Genomic DNA, 20,999 nt, shown 5'->3' with positions numbered 1-20,999 from the left:
CAGACTTGCACGTGAGATGGAAAATGAGGAGATATTTAAACCAATCACTAGTCGCCTCGACGAACTTAAAAACAAGGAAGAACCAGCCTTCATTGTGAAGACAGAAGTTGAAGATGAAATGCCGACTGTAAAGAAGAGAAAGTATGAACCAGATCGAGAAGAAGAGGACTTAACAAGTACAGAGTCCATGCACAAGAAAAAAATACCGAAAAAGGGACATCACGTTAATGCAATGGTCCGACCATACCTGATATCGTTTACGAGCCGGAATAATGACACGACCTACGGAGTGTACAGAAAACATAATAAATGGTTCCTCGGTGCTAAAGAAATAGACTTTCTACCAGGAAATATCGTGCGCGTAGCAGAGTTCAAAACGCGCGGGACTCCGGGTCTGTACGAATTGCTGTTTCGCAGGGAGCCTAAAGGATATTCTCACAACGACTTACAAGAGTACAAAACACTGCTAGAGCTAACCAATGCACATTTTCGCGATAACGATCCAGATAGTGGTGTATATAAAGACGTAGATCATGAAAAAATCGACATTCTCGCTAATCTCTTCAGTGAACTAACAATACATGGCGAAGGTTTAAAAAAGCTAGAAAGTGGTCAGACATTTGACTATGTATATTGGGACGACCCTAATGAATTAGTTGATCGCCTTAGAATTCTACATGCATCGCTTAGTGTAGGAAACTATTCGCACATCAACGAAATAGTCTCCATACTTGAAGAACTGAAGGAAGCCGGCTACATACAATGAGTCGAACCGGAATTGCTCGCGAACTTCATGCTCCTGCTAGACGGAAATACCTTCGTCGCAAAGTCATAGTTCGTGGAATTGATGATTTATTCCAGGCGGACCTTGTTGAGATGATACCGTATTCCCGATTGAATAAAGGTTTCAAGTACATGTTGACAGTCATCGATGTTTATAGCAAGTTCGCTTGGGCTAGACCTGTCAAATCAAAGACTGCAACTGACGTAGCCAAGGCCATGAACAATATTTTGCGTGATAGACGTGTATCGTCGCACCTGCAAACGGACCTCGGGAAAGAATTCTACAATGCGACCTTCAAGGCTTTGATGAAGAAGTATGGCATCAAACACTACTCTACATTTAGTAACGTCAAAGCCTCCGTTGTCGAAAGGTTTAACAGAACTTTGCGTTCCAAGATGTGGCGGCAGTTCACGGCTAACGGAAATTACAAGTGGCTTGACATCTTGCCGAAACTAATAAGCGAGTATAATTCCACTGTGCATTCTACCACGAAAATGAAGCCAAAGGACGTAAAGGATAATCGCCTGCTTCAAACAGTTTTTCCCAACACGAAGAAGAAAGATCCACGAAAGCGTAAAGCTAACGTCGGCGACATTGTGCGAATCTCCAAGCAGAAAGGTATCTTCGAGAAAGGTTTCACTGCGAACTGGAGTCCCGAACTTTTCCGTGTGACACATGTTCGTGAATCAGAGCCTAGGACCTACTACCTCGAAGATTTGGACCACAAACCTATCCATGGCGGCTTCTATGCCGAAGAGATTCAGCCTACGTTGTATCCCGATACGTACTTGGTGGAGAAGATTATAAAACGAAGAAATGGACGGTCCTACGTCAAGTGGTGGGGCTTTCCACCTCGCTTCAATTCGTGGGTGGCAGATGCAGACGTGGAGAAATCCACAAGGCTTTAGTAATTTGTCTGTGTATTTTTTTTGTACTTGTAGTAGTGTAGTATGTATGTAATAAAAGTATTTTTTAAAAGAACTTGCGGTGTTTTTATTTTCTCAAACCTTACACATTAGTGGTACTTTTTTAAAATTAAAGTTGTTTTGTATCGGGCAGGGATCGAACCAAGGACCTTATTCGATCTAATCAATCAGTATATAGATTACAAATTTATTTAATGAATTTTGGAACTTTTCCCGAATTTCTAGCTACATTATTACATGATTCCAAGATGGCGGCCGAATGACAAGATGGCGGGTGTCACAGCAATAATAAATGATTACTGCACTCTAGCGGGTAAGATTTAAACTAACATGGCGTCAGCGTACTCTAGCGGCCGAAAACAAGATGGTGGCTTCCAGCATCGCAGACAAGATGGCGGTCATGACATCATACTAGATGATGTTATATATGCTTTGAATAAAAGTGGTGGGAGTCAGTCTGCCAGCACCCACCACGAGGGAAGGATCGGTCGCCATTTTTAATTTTTTTTTTGCACTCGTCGGGTTCGAACCGAGGACTCCAAACTCCGTGTCGTAAAAGTATATTTTTTATAAATATTTTATTAAAATTTTATTAATTGAATTTTTTTATAATTTTTAAAAAAAATTTCATTAAAATCGGATAATAAATAAAAAAGTTAAAGATGGCGGCCGTAACGGAAATTGCAACGGTGACGTCATCATCCAATATGGCGGAAAACACATCACCGGAATTTTCTAGAACACAATGACGTAATCCAAAATGGTGGATCCAAGATGGCGGATCCAAAATGGCCGCCGGGGTCAAGGTCAAGGTCAAAGGTCAAGGTCACAACCATCCAAGATGGCCGCCGTGACGTCACAATCCAAGATGGCGGAAAACACCACAGACACCACAGCCTGAAGCCTGTCCCAGCTTGCCCTATTATATACTACTGTAAGGGGAAATATAATTTAATTTAATTTTAAGTTTTAGTTTCTGTTATCACTGGTCGATAATCAAACTAAGAATGGATATCGATCGATTTAATTATCATATTTTAATAAATAATTTTTTCATTAATTTTGAAATTTTCCGGAAAATCTACATTTATTATTACGAATTTTTAAGATGACGGCCATTTTGACATGATCTGTTTACTGGAGGCTGGTTGATAAAAACTTGAAACAGCTTTTAGGCTTTTCATCATATTTTAATGAATATATATTTTTTACCTGAAATTAATTGTTTGCATCATTCAATGATCTATTGTTAAATCAGTATATTAATAAGCGATTTTTAAATGTATTTTGTAATTTTTCCCATATTTTTCTAGGTTAATAAATACGGAATTAAAGATGACTGGCCAAGACAGCTGACAAAATGCCGGATATCGCGAAAGTTGACTTTCTGTTAATAAACATGTGTAGGCCCTACACTCTAGCAGATAAAAATTGAACTAATTCGGCGGCTGCACATTCTGGCTGACGGCATGTTTACTATGTGGCAGTAGCACTCCTCGTATCGATTACTGAAATCAAGATGGCGACAGCGCTCTCTATCAGGTGATGCGTGTTAACTAGCGCTCCTGGTATCGAGTTTTTTTTTTTAGAAAAGGAGATGCTATTATTCTTTAAAATTAAAAAAAATTACAAGTTGAATATGTGTTATTTTTTTAATACCTTATTTAATTCTCGATATCCATGCTGTAAAAGGCGTATATTTTCCAACTCAGAGGTCCGACCTGTCATGGTTCGAATCACCTCGGTTCCATTGTCTTTTGTATACAAAATTAAATTAGCAAACTGCAAAATTGGCAGGTAATGGATCATTGAACTTAACGTGCATGAGACAGAGCGATTTCGATGTTCTCTAGGAACAATCAGCAGAAACAAATATGTTGGTGTCCAAGATGGCGACCTCCAGCAGACAGCAACAATATGGCGGACAAGACATAAGAATCGAAAGAAAAGGGTTTGTCACACAATTTTTTTGATGGCGGACATAGAATTATAATTCAAGATGTAACCGTATCGAAAAGTAGAACGTTCGTGGATTGGGCTGCTCGATGTCAAGATGGTTGCCGTAATGAAAATTGCAACGTTTGTGGAGTGTGACGTTTGATAATATAATTCAAGATGGTGGTAGTTTTCTCTAGCATAAGAAAAGAAGAACATTGCCATGATGGCATACTGGCTGATGTAATATGTATTTTCCTTGACATTAGTGGTAGGAGGTCAATCTACGGGTAGCTTCCGTGTAGGAAGGATTTATTGCCATCTTCGGTCGAATGACTTCATTGGGTTCGAACTGAAGACTCCGTGACGTATGTACAACTTTTTTTTATCAAAATTGTAATACAATTCATTTTTTTATGAAGTTTTAAATATTTATAATTTTTTTTCTGATGATAATTTTCGAAATGGCCGCCTTAATGAAAATGGTAACGTTCTTGAATCCAAGATGGTGGGTGTGACATTATTTTTTACTAAAATTTTATTTAAATTGTAATTAAGTGTTTTTAATTTTTTTAAAGTAATAAATGAAATGTTTAATCTTGCCGGGAATGTAACCGAGAACTGAAATGGATTAAGTAATTAAACATTCCAAGAAAAAATTTTTAAAAATAGTTTTGGAAATTTTTTGGTCAAAATTTAAAGAAATTCAAGTTTACAGTCAAGGCCAATGTCTTGACCTCGGCGACTTGCTTTTAGCAGTCTTAAGCCGCTTTTAGAACATTTGGTTTTTTCAAATGCAAAATTATTTTGAGGCATTTCGAATTTCAAATTTTCAAATTTTTGAGGAATAAAACAGGATATTTTCCCTCAAAAAGGGGTCTTTTTTTCCTCGAAAAAGGGAATTTTTTTTAGAAATTTTGAGTCATTTCTAAGGAATTTTCAGTTCAAGATGGCCGACGTGACATTACAATACAAGATGGCGGACATCGCTCTAGCTCCAGACCTTGTGCCCTTCGCTAGGGCGCCCATTTATATACTACTAAGTTGTGTATTATGATCATTATCATATCTATGGAGCTAATCAAGCAGTAAGATAACATAAATATAATTTAAATTGACTCAACTCACTCTCTTGTAAAATTTTGGGTTATTGTCACTCAATTATGTATCAAAAAATTATTTTCTGAATTTATGAAACAGATTGAACCAATGCTTTGGATTATCCCGTATCATTTATTTCATTCCGAAAATAATAAAAAAAGCAATTATTTATGGAATAGGTAGTCAAATTCATTTACACAGATAATAAAGGGCGATTCGGGTCATAACATCGATATCAATAGGGTTAATTCCTATTTCTACGAAAAAAGTAAAGATTTTGGTTATAAAATATACAAATATAAAATATTTCATCATTTGTAACCACTATATAGTTACTATACTCCTGATATCAGTTATTTTCGTTCACTGTGAATTTATTTCGTTAATTCAACGGAAATGTTCTTGTAAAATAACAGATATCTGTAAATTTACACGAAAACAACTATATAACTACAAAATAGTTTTTATAGTATTTCTGGGTTCGGATTGTTATCTGGGCACGTATGATAAGTGTTTTCCCAGTTACTCCAATAGTTATTTGTAATCCGTTTCCCGAATAACTTTCCAGTATTGACTGCGCACATCAGTAAGCATAAGAAAACAAAATAAAGTCCAATGATTAAATATTGGATTATACGTACTATTTCCATGGATTAAAAAAAAAAATGCTTGAATGAAACATGAAAGAACATGTAATATTTTGCGCCACTTTTCGTAAGAAATATTCAGAATTATCTCAAAAAACTTATTTCATACGTGCAAAAATAATCAAAGCCACGTGTTGTATAATATTACAATATCTTTCCTGTAGTGTGCCAAACTATTTATGGGCAACTGGTTTACACAGTAATCTTTGATGAAAGTAGAAAACATTATTGTTCCGGGTAGCGATGAAGATAAATACGGATATGGGTGTACGTTGATATGAGAACGTGTTGCAAAGAAACGATAATCCAACCCGTCAAAGAAGGCTCCCACAGCTAGTGAATATAATCAATCATTCAAGGAAATCTGGCGGCCGGAACCATAGCTAGATTCAGACAATGGGGCGGCAAGGAAGCTAACACGCAGCAGAATATTCACCAGCGGAAACGTCACATGCAAAGTTTCTCGGTCTCAATTTTTTCTTTTGACTATACGCAGCATGCACTGCACAACCCATTAGTGGTAATAAATGCATCCCTTAGTGGATACTATGTGAAGCTGACGGTCAGCTCAATGCTCTCGGTACTCCCAAATTATCGTGTGCCAAGTTTAGTGTCTGCATTGTGGAAACCATTTTTAAATGACTGTGTTTTAAGGAAATTGAAATTCATGCTTTTTCAACTAACTAGGTGCCATTTCAGAAATTTTTGTGTGTTGCGATGTGTCGATGGTGATGCAGAAAGTAACCAACTACTTCACATCATGCCATCTTCTGACAGTTCCTAGCTCAACGGTAAAACCACTCTATTTATGCCAAATAAGCTATTAGGCTGATTTAAATGTATTTTTGTTCAAATTTAATCAATAATATTTAAGAATCACAAGTATATTTGCAATAACATTTACCTTTGATAAATTTGGGTGATTTAGACATTAATAATATTTTGATGCTACAATAATTTCTTTGCAATTGAAGTAGTATATAATAGCGGGTCCTGCTATAGGCTTCAGGCTGAGGATTGAGGATTGCCGACACCATCTTGAGTGTAAATAAATGGCGGTCATCTTAGATGACCTTGAACTTGACCTACACGTTCAAAACCTGCCAAAATTGTTAATAAATGACTCAACATTAATTTGTCAAATTTCGCACAATATTTCCAAAATCCGCCCAAATTTCCATTTTTTGGAAACGATTACATTAAAAATTCCAAAAATAAAAAGAAAAATTTCCCTATTTCGAGGGAAAAATTCACATTTTGAGTGAAAATTTCCCTTTTAAGTCCTCCAAAATGCCAGCGGCTTGAAAATCCTCTAAAGTGGCTTAAATTCTCCGGCGACAAGCTGTTATAAACCACCGAGGTTGTGACCTCCACCATTAGGATATCAATGTCGCCATCTTAAATTAGGACATAATTGTTGAAATTATTGCTACGGCTGCCATCTTGAAAATCAGTAATTTTATGCAAGAATATCGGGAATTTTTTTTAAATTTTATAAAAAAAAACATTTAGCCATCTTGAATTAAAATGTCACGGTCACCATATTGCAAATCCGTAATTATTATCCAAAAAAATTTTAAAAAATGTAAAATACACAAAAAATAATTAATCAAATTGTAATAAAACTGTAATTAATAAAAGGAGTATGGAGCACTGCCAGGGAAGCAGGGGCGGATTCAAAGGGGGGGAAATGGGGGAAATTTACCCCCCCAAAAGCCAGTGGCAAAAAAAAAAATGGAAGGCTGTTTTTTTTTTTTATCACCGTACATTCATTTGTCGAAGGATCTGAAAATATTTTTTGTATCAAATGTTACTATTTTATGATTTTGTCGAGGAATTTATTACAACTAAATTGGGAAAATTGCTTGGTAACAACTGTATAATGATAGCATGTATCTTGAATGGGAAATTTGTGCCTTTTTTTTGGAAGGATTTCTCAATTCGGATGTGGCAACTCTGTTTGATAACTGTAGTGTCTGAGATTGTATCGCGCGCTTTAAAAGAAAACTAGCAGAAAGACAGTGATAGAAAATGTAATAGTGAGTGTTCAGTAAATCATGTTTTTGTGAGGTGTATGGTGGCAAGGATTACTCGAGCATGGTGAGTGTCTCTTAGAATAGCCTACTGTAGCTACACAAATGCCTTTCAGTGAAGTCAACACAAGTTTTTGCGAGATAACAGGCGCAAGCATCTCATCACTAAGTATAGTTTGTTACACCATGACCAGTGTCTCACTTCATGACTTCATCAGCGAACAACTCTGGTTTTCTGGCCCCACAGTCCCAAACAGTAAACTTTCTAAAATTTATGAAAAATTATTTATTCAAATACTCTAACTTTCGAAAATTATAAAAAATCAAAAACAATAAGCAGAAGCAAACCTAACTGTTATGAAAAGATTTGAATTAATTAAAACAAAAAAAATATCTGAAGTTAATAATATTTTTACCAGTATGTTTAGTACACCAACCACAGTTACAAACTGTTTAAAAAGTTTCATCTGGCGAATATTAAATTGTAACCTAGCTAAGAAATCCGCATGCAAATAATTTCTTAGTCAAATGCAAAAAAAAAACTATTAAATGTGCATTTATAAAGTAATAATTAATAAAAAAAGGGCAGTCAGCAGAATTAAACTAAACTGTGATACAAAGTCAAAGGTGACCATGTATTTTATAAATATTAAAAAGCATTAGAAATATAATAGTTTATATAAAGACCTTAAAACAACTACATCCAAAGCATTACAAATATCAAAACACTCCATCGTTTCATATTCTAACATCAAAGACACATTTAAATTGCTCGCAGTAAGCGACATTTTATAACTGTTTTCTTACTCTTCACAAATTACTACAGTCTAATACTGTCACAAAATTATGTATATGATATGTGCGGATTTATACAGTTAACCCAAACATGTTTAATGCTGTGTCTCGCGCAAGTTCATTAAATTAGGGGCCTACCGCCTACATAAATTTGCGGGTATGTTGTATACTCGAGTGTTCCACCAAACTAAAGATATTATTGTCAGCTGCTGAAGTAATATCCACTAGGTGTTGGTAAAATAATATATCGCAAATACTTAACACCTGTTTAAAATTACACATTACACTCGTGTCCAAGCTAATTTGTCGTCAAGGGGCTAGCTCAAAATAGGCATGGCAAAAGTGCAACAAATTGCCAAACACTTTCTTGTGTTGGTTTCACTGTTTTACAGAAACTCAAAATGTTGATTTGCAACATTCTTTTGTACTAGTTTATGATTTTTTTTCCAAACAGGCTGTTCAACAAGGAGGAAAACAAATCTTGCTATCTTCTTTCTTTGGGCCACCTCAGAAGAAGTCACGTGTGGAAGTGAATTCTGAGGATGCCTCAGAATCAGTTGAGCAGCCCACTGATTTGAATTGTGGTAAAACACACAATGATATTGTTTTGGAAAATGATTTTACATCGATTATCAATAATGATGAGAAAGTTACGTCATCTTCAAGCTATTCTGACCAATATCATATCCAAAAGCCTTATCCAGATGAGGTTAACAATGGCATATTACATTCAGCATTACTTAGCTCTTCGTCTTCTGTTGGAAGTGTTTCCAGTGACATTGGCCACTTTATTGGAGGAAATATTGATGACTACACTAAGTCCGTTCTGCTAAAAAATCCGTGGCAACCACCAGAATCCTATGTGTTTCCACATTCCACCCGTGTTGTCTCTGGAAAGCCTGTGCGGAATTTTGTGAGGCGGAGTCATCTGCAAACCTACAAAGAATGGCTGGTTCTATCAGATGTTAAAAAAGGTCTGTTTTGTAAATATTGTCCATGGTTTACAACTAGGAATGAAGGTGGGTACTGCAGAAATGTTCCCCTCAAAACTCTAGTTACAGAACCTCTTACAAATTTTAAAAATTTGATTGGAGCTAAAGGTTACTTGGAACAACATGCAAGCCATCAATACCATATGACTGAAGTTGCCATGGGGAAGAACTTCCTTAAGACATATCATAATCCTTGCTCCGAGGTAGTAAGTCTTGTCAAATAACAACATTTGGAAGAGGCTGAGGAAAATCGGAAAAAAACTACTACCGATTGTGAAAACAGTTATACTACTTGGAAGGCAAAATATTCCTTTCCGTGGTCATCGGGATGATGGTCCACTTACTACCGATGCTCCATCTCATAATGAAGGAAATTTTCGGGCAATGCTTCGTTTTCGAGTGGATGCTGGAGATAAACTACTTGAAAATCACATTAAAACTGCTCATTTTAATGCTACATTTATCAGCAAAACTGTGCAAAACGAGCTTATTGACTGCTGTGGACTAGACATATTAGATAAAATTCTCAAGAGAGTAAGATTATCTGGGTTTTATGCTATTATATTTGACGAAACCAGTGACATGTCAAATAAATCCCAAGTGAGTCTTGTCCTTCACTATGTACATCTTGGTCAGAATACGGTTGTAAGGGAAGATTTTGTTTCATTTATAGATGCATTTGGTGATATGTCTGAAACCACAGCTCTCCAAACAAACAACAAATTTTCAATACTTGAGAATGGTATCGAAGATAATTCAACAAACAAACTAGTCAGAACGGCCACTGAAGAACTGTCTCTTACAGGAAAGTCACTAGGTCAAATTATTATCAGGAAAATAAAATCATTGCAGCTTCTTCCCCTCCAGTGTGTAGCAATTGGTACTGATGGCTGCTCTGTCATGTTATCAGAAGATAGAGGTGCAGTAAAGGAAGTGCTGAGTTTGACAACCAATGCTGTGGAAATGCCATGTTACAATCACAAACTTAACAATTCTCTATCTCAGTCTTCAAAGATACATGCGGTCCAAAATGCAGTGGGTATCATGAAAGAAACTATTTCTTTCTTTTCTTTTCCAAAATGCAGTAAAACTCTTCTTCAATTTCTTGGGGGAAAAACTAGCTCATTTATCAGATACAAGTTGGGTCGAACGACATGACAGTGTACTTCAGTTTGTTTTTGATGTGCCAGAAATAATAGAATCTCTCGAGAAGATTTCTAGCTGGAAAGACAAAACTGTAGCTGGAAAAGTAGCATCACTTATAGCTGCTCTATGTGAAAGTAAATTTTTGGTTGCTGTCTTCTGCCTCAGTAATGTTCTGGCCCTTACACTTCCTTTGAGCAAACTTCTTCAAAAAGAAACACTTGACCTTGTACATGCTTCTAAGAGCATTACAAATGTTATTTCGGTCTTAGAGACTCGTCGTGCGGATTGTGACAGTTACTTCAAAGAAATTTATGCAGAGACAGAGAAAATGGCAGAGAAACTTAATGTTGAGCTTCGGAAACCCAGGACTGTTGGGCGACAGGTTCATCGCAGTAACTACCCGGTACCAGTAGAGTCGCAATCTGTAAAGGATTATTACAGAATTTCAGTATTCATACCACTTCTAGATGGCATATTACAAGATATCAAGACAAGATTTTCTTCTAAAGTCCTTGATATATTTAGACTCCCAGTTCTACTTCCACAGTTGATAGTGAACACAACCTTAGCTGAAATAAACGATTCAATTCGGTTCCTGGTAAACAAGTTTTCTCAATTACTAGAGGGCACCAAAGAAATTCAGCTAATAAAGTTAAAAGGTGAAATTTTTCACTGGCAGCAGACATGGAAAACTGAAAAAGCTAGGTGTGCCGAACTTCTCAAAACAGCTATTGATGCACTAGCTGCTTGTGACAAGGACATATACAACATTATTTATACACTGCTTCATGTTCTTTGCACATTTCCAGTCAGCAATGCCAGCGCAGAGAGAACTTTCTCAACGTTACGTCGCACCAAAACGTGGCTCCGAACTACAATGATTGAGGGTCTCGCTCTTCTCCATATTCATTATGACATACCAGTGGACCCTTTTCACGTGATTGAGCGTTTCTCAAAATCTGGCAATCGCCGTATCTTTCTCTAATTAGATATTTTTACTTAATGATGATTCTTAAATTGCAATATGATGCAAAATAATTTATTTCATATGCTTTTATTCAGCATATATTACATGTTCTATGTCATGTCATATTTATACAACGAATATTATTACATTAATATAAAATAATACTCAATAAACAGTGTATATTACATTAATTAAAGTGTTTTTATTCAAAACCAGCTCAATCTATTTTTAAAGATTTACGGAAATTACCAAACATATTTTACAGTCAAAAAACATGGTTTAATTTTTTTTATATATTTTTTTATTGGAAACGAGGAAGGTCTCTAAGAATTTAAAATTGCAGTACTTTCAAATTAGCTAGATTTTGTAAGTAGCCAGTTTTGAAGTAATCCAGTTAGATAACCAATTTTTTTCATGAATAATTTGCAATTCCTCCCACTTCATTTCCCCATGACTTTGTAAATGCCCCAAGTATTACATTCTACTTGAGATAAATTGTTCCAGTAATAAAAAATTTTGCTTACTAATTTTGATATTTAATTTTTTAAAATTAATTTTTGATTTTTTTCTTCTGGTTGGTATTATTATATGCCTATGTTATATTCTATAACAATTATTTTATGCCCAGGATTCCATAAGAACCATGTTGTCAATACCGTTCAATGTTCTTCGGGCACCAGTTCCCCCCCCCCCCAAAACTGATCACTGGATCCGCCCCTGCAGGGAAGGAGAGTGCTTCTCGGCAGGTGAGTTGGAGTAGGCGATCTGAAGAGGACTTTCTGTGGAGGTCCACTAGGAGTCGTCGACGAAGACATCGATGCCAGCGGCAATCCTGAAAATACCCCTTCTTCAGTGGGGTTCATCTTCATGCTCACGACCTGTTTAGTATTTGTTTTTGGTTAAAACACTTGGTTAAACATTAGCTTATGTATGGTGCTAAAGGTGTAAATAGGTGTGTTTTACCCCATCATCTACGGTATAAGTATTATATTTCTATATTTCAGCAGTTTTATTTTTGTATAATTGAATTTTTAATCTTTTATAATGTTAGTACCTAGTAAATTCGTTCGGCTATTGAGTTATGTATGATGTAAATATTTATAAATGAATTTCAGTATTATGTTTGAAAAATGCTCCGCTTTACTTACTGATTTTAACAATGTCTTCAAATTCATTTGCAAACCAGATAGAGGTAATGGAGAAAGAGTCTTAAAGACTTAGTGATAAATTATGGTTTTATGAAAATACTTGTTGAGACTCTCATTTTTTCTTAGGGTTTAAGTGCTTTTGTTAAATTATTTTCTGTTTATTTACCAGATTTTGCCATTGGTGAGCGAGTAAAGATATGGACGGAGGAAGCTCTGATATTAACAAGAAATCTTGTATAATGATGGGATTTTTGTGTGTCAATTTCGTTGTTTGATTTTCATTGTCAATAAAGTGATCTTCCAGCATACTTTTCGTTCATGATCAAAAGCTGTTACTTGTTGTTCCTCTTGGGAAGGAGGAAGGAAGAAAACAAAAAAAACAAACTAAAATAACATATTGTCTTCACAGAGATCTCGTCTATTCTCTCTCACTCTCCCCCCCCCCCCCATAACTTCAGGGAGCTCTGCGTTAGCCAATGTTTCCAATTTTGTTTGTGAATGTGACTAAAAATTTTATAATACCAAAGTTTTACAAAATGAAACGTGACCATTTACCACAAAATCGCCGAAGGAATTTCTTTTCGTTGTCAAAGGATTCAAAATGTTTAAAAACTCTCTCCTTAAAATAATATATTTTTTAAATTACCTACTCATACCGAGAAGTATAAATAATGTTATATGGTTAAAAAAATTCACTTCAAAATTTTTTGCAAAACAATGGTTACACATTATCAAGGGATCGTCAAAACCACAGTCTCTGAGTTAAGTTATTTTGAATCTAACTGCACAAGAATCATTTTAGAGTGCTAATAAAATTTTCGATGGCATGTTTTCTTTTAGAGTAAAAGTATTTATAATACTTTCACTCGCAGGTTCGATCTGTTTACAACAGGAAAAAAATTAGAACTCGCAAACCGGAATGTAGCAGAGTAGACACGAAGACCAGTATTCAGAGCTAGTTAATTATTGGTGTCATCTGCACTGGAAGGTGCGTAAATCAACGGTAATGTCAAACAGCATGGAAGAGCCGTCACCAGCTAAAAGCCCTGGCGCGTACCTGGCATGACGAGTTATTAGGCTCACACCTCATTAATTCATCAAAACTCCCCCCGGAAACTGATCCCGCTAGGGTATAATCCTGGTTAGGAGAAAAGATGGTTCTTTTACATGCCTGACACTGTTGCAGTGTCTAACATGGGTTCCAAGAACCGGGAAATAGATTCGCCATTTCCAATCGCGGCATGTTACTGGTGAGCGCACGGCTAGGTCGAGAGGTTGAGGAGACCCATCCCAACTTCGCCCACACCGACCCGCCCCCAGCTCCGCTGTAAACCCCCAGACCATCTTCTGTGGAATCTGAGTAGAGCCGTCACGGAACCATACCTCTCACATCCCTGGGACCCCTCGGTCACCCAGTTGCTCGTGATCCAGCCGAGGCCTATCCAACCTCTACTAGCTCAGCAGGCTAGTAGCTCAACACTTCCACTCGTCAACAGGGCGGGGACCCCTCGGAGTGTTCTACAATCATAGGAGGACCACTACCACCACATTTCCTACTCCAATCCTGATCCGGAGCCATTAGAGGAAACCTCAGCAGGGAACAATCACAGTAAAGGATCAGTCCCATGGTACCCTTCATTTTCAGGTATAGTGCTTTCCCGGACAGCCTCGCGGCGGCCGAGCTCCCCCGAATCAGGACATGGATGTCCTTGGGTACATCAATATCAGCGTGTCTCCCGCCCGAAGGTTACATCTGTGCCAAAGCCCGGGCAGGTAAGGTACTACCAAACCAAAGACTGCCCTAATTAACGACTCTTAGACTATCCCCCGCCCAAGGGTTACAGCCTTGCCAGAGCCCGGGTGCCCAGACCAGGAGGACACCTCCGCCACGCTACCGCCCTTCGCTATTCCATATGCATCATGAATTCTTCACAATAAATCAAATACTTTGAGACACCTACCTGGCATGACGGTGGGCGACGTCATGAGGAAGTTGATGCAGGCGGCGCCCGTGCCGTGCCCCATCAGCGTCACGTTGGACGGGTCGCCGCCGAACGCCGCGATGTTCTGCTGCACCCAGTGCAGTGCCGCGATCTGGTCCATCAGGCCGTAGTTGGCCACGCGCGCCTTCAGCTGCGGCGCCGGGTTGGCGTTCAGGAAGCCTGCACCACGGAGACACGCACACTCAGTACCTACATTCCATGATACACATTACTGAAACCTTTATACATTCCATGAAATACATTACTGAAATCTTTATACATTCCATAAAATAAATTTCTGGTCCATTTATGCATTCCACGAAACACATATCTTAAACTTTTATACATTTCATTAAAAACATTACTGAAACCTTGATGAAACATTGGAACCCATTGCAGCACCGTGGTTTGGTTCATGAGGCCGTAGTTGGCGGCGCGCGCCTTCACATTTGGGACATCACGGAAACATACACTCACAGTACTCCGGATACATTGTTCGGGGCCAAACTGGCACACTCCCCTACTCACATAAGTTTCAAGAATATGCTCAAGTGTAAATAGCTATATTGTAGTAAAAAGTTATGTTTTTTTTTTTTTTTGCAGTTACCAGGGAGTATGATGCTGGACAAGCAGTAATGAATTCATCGCAGAGACAAGTTGAAGCATTTGGCATGCCTCTTTAAGTTTGTTACTGTATGATTCCTTTTTGCTGCTCGTGTAAAATTATATTTATTTGCCTCTTAATAACTGTTTTAAACATATTGACTTTTATAGCTGTTGAATCCGTAGGCATAGTTTAGTTTATGCTCGTATTTTACATGCTTTATATTAGCTTCACCTGTATGTTTGTCTGTCCGTCTGTAACTCTGTCTGTCCGTCTGTAACTCTTTCGACTAAGAGTGAGTGACTGATCACAGTAAAATGTCCCACCCATTTCATTACGTTCGTTAGCCGAGCGGTCTAAGGCGCGCGATTTCTGTGACATCAGATTTCGGATTCAAAGATCGTGGGTTCTACTCCCGGCCACGCCGAAAAAAAAAAATGTTTTTTTTTTTTTTTTTTTTCCCCGGTAAATTCTAATATTATATCCATACATCTAACTGCAAATGATTCGTAGAGACTTTACCATTTCTTTGTGACGTTGCAACTCCAAATAGTTATCTCAGATGGTAATAGGTAGTGTCGGTAACTCATTTCCCTATGATAATTATACATAAATATAGTTTAAAAAACTAAAAAAAACATGCTTTTAAAGAATATCAAACTAAAAAGTTAAAAATAAATATAGTTTAAAAAACTAAAGAAACATGCTTTTAAAGATTATCAAACTAAAAAGTAAAAAATAATTTTAAAATTAAATTTATGACAATAGTATATAAGCAATACTAGTATAAATGAGAAAAAAGCATGGGGCGCTTAATATTCAAAAAATATGGCACAAAGCGCCTCAAGCTTTTTTCTCATTTATACTAGTATTGCTTATATACTATTGTCATAAATTTAATTTTAAAATTATTTTTTACTTTTTAGTTTGATAATCTTTAAAAGCATGTTTCTTTAGTTTTTTAAACTATATTTATTTAATGTCACTAATGCCATACAGGTGTTCCATGATTTCGCTTCATGAACAGAAGTTCGAAGTAAGAGAACTATGGGCAGGTGTACCACAATTGTGGCATTGATTCCCGTTTATTTCGTGAGTTGCGCCTTGCGCGTGGACGCGAGTGCGCATGCGTGGAAGGCTACTTAGGAGAGTGTGCCAGCGACAGTGCTAGAGGAGTTACTCGTCTGACTTGACTGGAGCAACAGCTCTCCGAGTGGGGCGACCGACTTGTCAGCAGAGCGGGGACTTCACCACCGAGATGACCATCACCGATCCTGTGGCCGAGCAATGGAACAGCCCCACGCCACCCATTGCTAGAACCTCACAGGCTGAAGTAAAGGACCCCAACACGATCAGTTCGAACTGACTGAACAGTTGGAACTGCCACGTGCCTGCAAGGACGGTGGACTGATCAGTCGGAAAAGATGGACTAAAGAACTGGTGGTTTTCCATCAAACAGGACCATGGGCTCGAGAAACCTCAGTCCGAACTGAACTACCATGTGTGGTAACAGCGCCTGGCCAGACCAAACCATCAGTCCATCAGCTGGGTGTCGTGGCAGACATATTTGTTATACTCTTTGGTTGCTTTACTATGTTTATACTTTTTTCTAACTAAAAGTGCAACATCAACTACACATCCAAAGTTTCTTCCATATTCTACGATGAAACGATACATCCAATACCACCAGCAACCACAAGACTGATCGTGTGTGGGGAAGGCTTCAGTTCAGTCCAAACCATCAGTTTAGTCCGAACTGAACATCTTGACTGATCGTGTGTGCAGAAGGCCTCAGTTAAGTCCAAACTGTTAGTTCGGGTTGAGCAGTCGGAATTGGGAGTTGAACTGATCGTGATGTGTGTATGGGCCTTAAGATATACGTCTGATTTTTTTAAGCACCTCCGCGACTTTGCTGAGCAGGAATACTTTTTGGCAATTTGAGAGGTTTCGCTCGTTTACTTTTTGAAAATATTGTGATCGTTCTAGAAGATTCGAACTTAGACTCAAAAATCAAGCGAAGCATTGTTTGCCTTGACTTAAATATTTGGTTGAGGAATTTTGGATTTCAGACCCACAGTCTTTAACTTGTTTGCTGGACGGACTTAAAAAATCAAGTGTCTTTGCTCCCCAACTTGGGCGCGGGTTGTTAGCGACGAGTCCCGAACACTCGACCGCTCGGGTGGCGCGGGGTGTGTAACTGTCACCACGGCAACTCGCAGCTGTGGTTTGTTTGAACACTGGCACGAGAGACTTGCAGCCTCTCTACACTGCACCAAGATTTTAGCTGGAGGTTTCGTTTACGGATTTTTGTGTACAAAATATGCGAGACGTTAGTTGAGTTCAACTGGTGTGACATTAACTGAGCTGTGATCCCTAATTTACTACATATGCATCGTGAAGTTTCGGATGGTTGAGTTTGGGTTTAATTTTGTGACTTTAGTAACTTTTACTCGTCACTGCGTACAACGCACGACGAATACACTAGGCAAATATTGCTTACAGTTTCTACAATCAAGCTATAATATTAATCATCTATTTAAGCGATGGTACAGCTCGTGAACATACCCATTGGATTTTATATGATTACCATCTGCATAAATATTATAATAAAGTTGCAATTTGTTAAAGTGATCCAGGACCAAGTCTTACGTAAAAATCATTTACTAATGGCCCTTTTATAGTGCCCTCTATGGTTATTTTCCCTAGACCATCCCGAAGATTTTGAGAACTATGGACTTGGAAATGTTGTTGCTTTCGCCTTTAGATAACATTAACATTAGAAGGTTACTAAGTGTGGAGATAATTGGTCGGCATTACCGATCAGAACACGAAACTGCATCGAAAAAAACTGCGTTGATGCAAATAATGCGGTATGGATACTGTCAGGGCCGGTGCAAGGTAAATTGGCGCCCTAGGCGAAAAAACTTAATCTCCCCCCCCCCCCCCCGTCGGGCCGTCAGGTAAGCCTAAGATTTTGTCAACAATCAAATGTAAGCAGGCTTGTGTTTTTTTTTTACTTTTTTACTTATTACAAATCATAAACAGGTCACCGTGGACTTTAAATAATTACTTATATCAATGTAAACATTCCAAACTGTTACAAAAATCCATTTTCATCTAGTTTCAATAATCGTTAAACATATTTTATCAGCTGTTATGTGTCGTGCTGCGCCGCCCCCAGCTACTTGGCGCCTTAGGCGGTTGCCTAGTTCACCTATATGGACGCGCCGGCCCTGGATACTGTAGCAGAGTACTTTTATTTGGTTGACAGACATTAGGTTGCAATAAGTGTCAAAAACAGTTTCGTTGAAGAAATCACTCGAAATTACATTATAGGTTTGCAGTCATTCGTTTTTGTACACACGACATGGACTGGCATCTCTTTGGACAGCAAATGACGTTCAGTAATATTGTATAGCATGTGTCATGCAATTTGAATCAAATTTGACAGTTCTCAAAAAGAGTACCAATGGTCTACATGCCATTTTAACACAGCTGCTCAGGCAACAGTGTTTGTTAATAAACACCATCTGATGCGTTGCAGTTGAGAGTTGGGAAATGGGAATTACGTTTTAAGAATATGTTTGCGGTTACGAATGAGCAAATCAATTTGTTAAACGAGTAAAGTTTTGTGAGTCTTTAATGACTAGTAGACGCAAAAGAAGAGATAAACAACAGGTAAATATAGACCTTCAAAAATAGTTTGTTTTTGTCTGGACATAGGCTGGAATGTCCACGATTATAGACTTTAATGGGATTGTCACTGACTCAAGGTGAAGTTTGACACGCTTTGTAGAACAAGAAATCAATAAGTATATAACAAATTTCATTTAAAACTATATGGGATCAAAAGGTAAAGCCTATGTGGTAGCAGATAAAGAATAAAATAGACTTTATAGTTTGTCTACAAATGTGTGTAGAAATCATTCCTGCACCAGAAATTAGCACGAACTTTGCAGATCTCTAAATATAGGACTTATACCGTTTTGAAGATTGAGTTATAAATATTTATTGAATCACAGGTCTCAAAGTAACGTAATAAAATGTTAAAGGCAGATACCATTTGTGTATAATTTTCCACAATGCATTTTTTTAGTAAATAGAACATAAATATCCATGTACAGTTAAAGGTATTTGTAAATTTGTACATTTACATGAAAAAACAACTTCATCACTACAAAATATTGTTGCATTTTTACTGGGTACGGAGCTTTATCCGGGAATTAATGATTTATGTGGTCCCAGAACCTCCAAAAGTTAAAGTTATTTTTAAACCAGTCCCTGAATAGCTTTCCAGTATTAACTGCTCACACACATAAACATAAAAAGATACAAATAATGTCCAATTATTGCATTTTCAATCATACTTATCATGTTTGAATGAAAGATCAATAAAAAATAAAAATATTCGCCAATTTGCGTAAAAAATACACATTATTATCTTAAAAGAATGTATTTCATATATGTTAAAATAAACATTGTCGTAGTTTGTAAAAAGAAACAATATATTAATATTGTATATTTTATTATAAACTATTTCATGGCAATTGGTTACCAAAATAATATTTTGTAAAAATACAAAAATACAGACAATTTTTACTGTGCACAGATCCCTGGAAAATTGTAATTTATTTAAATTTTACAGTAGTCTCTTAGAAAACGTAAAACTACTGGAATGTTTACTAGTATATTAGAGGATGTAACACGTGTGCGGGGTCAGGCTCACCGAGTATCCCCAGGCGGTAGTTGAGCGTGACCACGACGACGCCGTCGTAGCCCGCCAGCGCGCTGCCGTCGTAGTGGTTGCCCGAGTTCCACTCGTACGACTCGCCGTGCACGAACACCATCACCGGCAGGCGCTCCGCCGCCGGGTCGGGCCCCGCTGCGAACAAGACATCAGCACCCGTCAACACCCGTCACCCTCTTCAACACCCTTCAACACCCGTCAACACCCGTCAACATCCTTCAATACCCGTCAACACCCGTCAATACCCGTCAACACCCGTCAACACTCGTCATCACTCGTCAACACCCATCAATACTGGTCAACATCCGTCAATATCCGTCAACATCCGTCAATACCCGTCAACACCCGTCAACACACGTCAACATCCGTCAATACCGGTCAACATCCGTCAATACCGGTCAAAATCTGTCAACACCCGTCAATACCGGTCAACACCCGTCAATACCCGTCAACATCCATCAACAGCCGCCAAAACCCATTAACACCTGTCAAAATCCATCAACATCCGTCAACACCCGTCAACACCCGTCAATACCCGTCAACACCCGTCAATATCCGTCAACATCCGTCAACATCCGTCAATACCCGTCAACACCCGTCAACACCCGTCAACACCCGTCAACCACAGTCGATCACTATCAAACATAGTCAACAACACTCAGCAACCGTCGTACACAGTTAACCACAGTCAACCACAATAAAGCAACGTCAAGTACCAACAAATGCCTTGCCAAATGTCACCAACTTCAATCAACAACTGTCATCACAGTTAATCACTGTAAACTATTGTTTAACACCATTAACCTCCTCAACTAACGTTAGTCACAACAAACCACGAAAACCAAAGTCAACTACTCTCAATCAAAGTCAACATTAGTGAACTGAAATCAACTACTGTCAATAACATTTAGCAAATTTAAATCATTATCTCGGAAATATGCCATTGCTGTTTTGTAATGTATGTCATAACAATGTCAACGTGATGAATTATTCTACTTTTAAACCAAGTTTAATATTGAAAAATTAGAGCAAGCTCAATAAATAGTAAACTCTGATAGTTCGAACGGATAATTACTTTTAAGTTATCTGTGTACTTTAATTTGATGCAGAAATATGGAAACATTATCACGTCCAATAATACATCTAACAATTTTGCCAAACATAGTTCGAGACCGAAATCTTGACGTGGACA

General features: G+C 37.8%; 1 protein-coding gene across 1 annotated transcript in view; it reads right to left on the bottom strand.

The window, feature by feature from the left end:
* The window catches only part of LOC134539261 (neuroligin-2-like), a 106,219-nt gene extending 86,027 nt beyond the window's left edge, over positions 1–20,192 (bottom strand). The window contains exons 1-3 of the mRNA XM_063381085.1: positions 20,183–20,192; positions 19,787–19,942; positions 14,436–14,636 (exon numbers count right to left, since the gene is read on the bottom strand). Coding sequence (XP_063237155.1) covers positions 14,436–14,636; positions 19,787–19,942; positions 20,183–20,192 — 367 coding nt within the window. The remainder of the gene's footprint in view (positions 1–14,435; positions 14,637–19,786; positions 19,943–20,182) is intronic.
* Between the last annotated feature and the right edge of the window lie 807 nt (positions 20,193–20,999).

This window comes from Bacillus rossius, chromosome 15 (assembly GCF_032445375.1).
Source record: "Bacillus rossius redtenbacheri isolate Brsri chromosome 15, Brsri_v3, whole genome shotgun sequence".
In the NCBI taxonomy this organism is placed as follows: Eukaryota; Metazoa; Arthropoda; class Insecta; order Phasmatodea; family Bacillidae; genus Bacillus; species Bacillus rossius.
The sequence above is the reverse complement of the archived record's forward strand: the minus strand, read 5'-3'. Positions and strand labels throughout refer to the sequence as shown.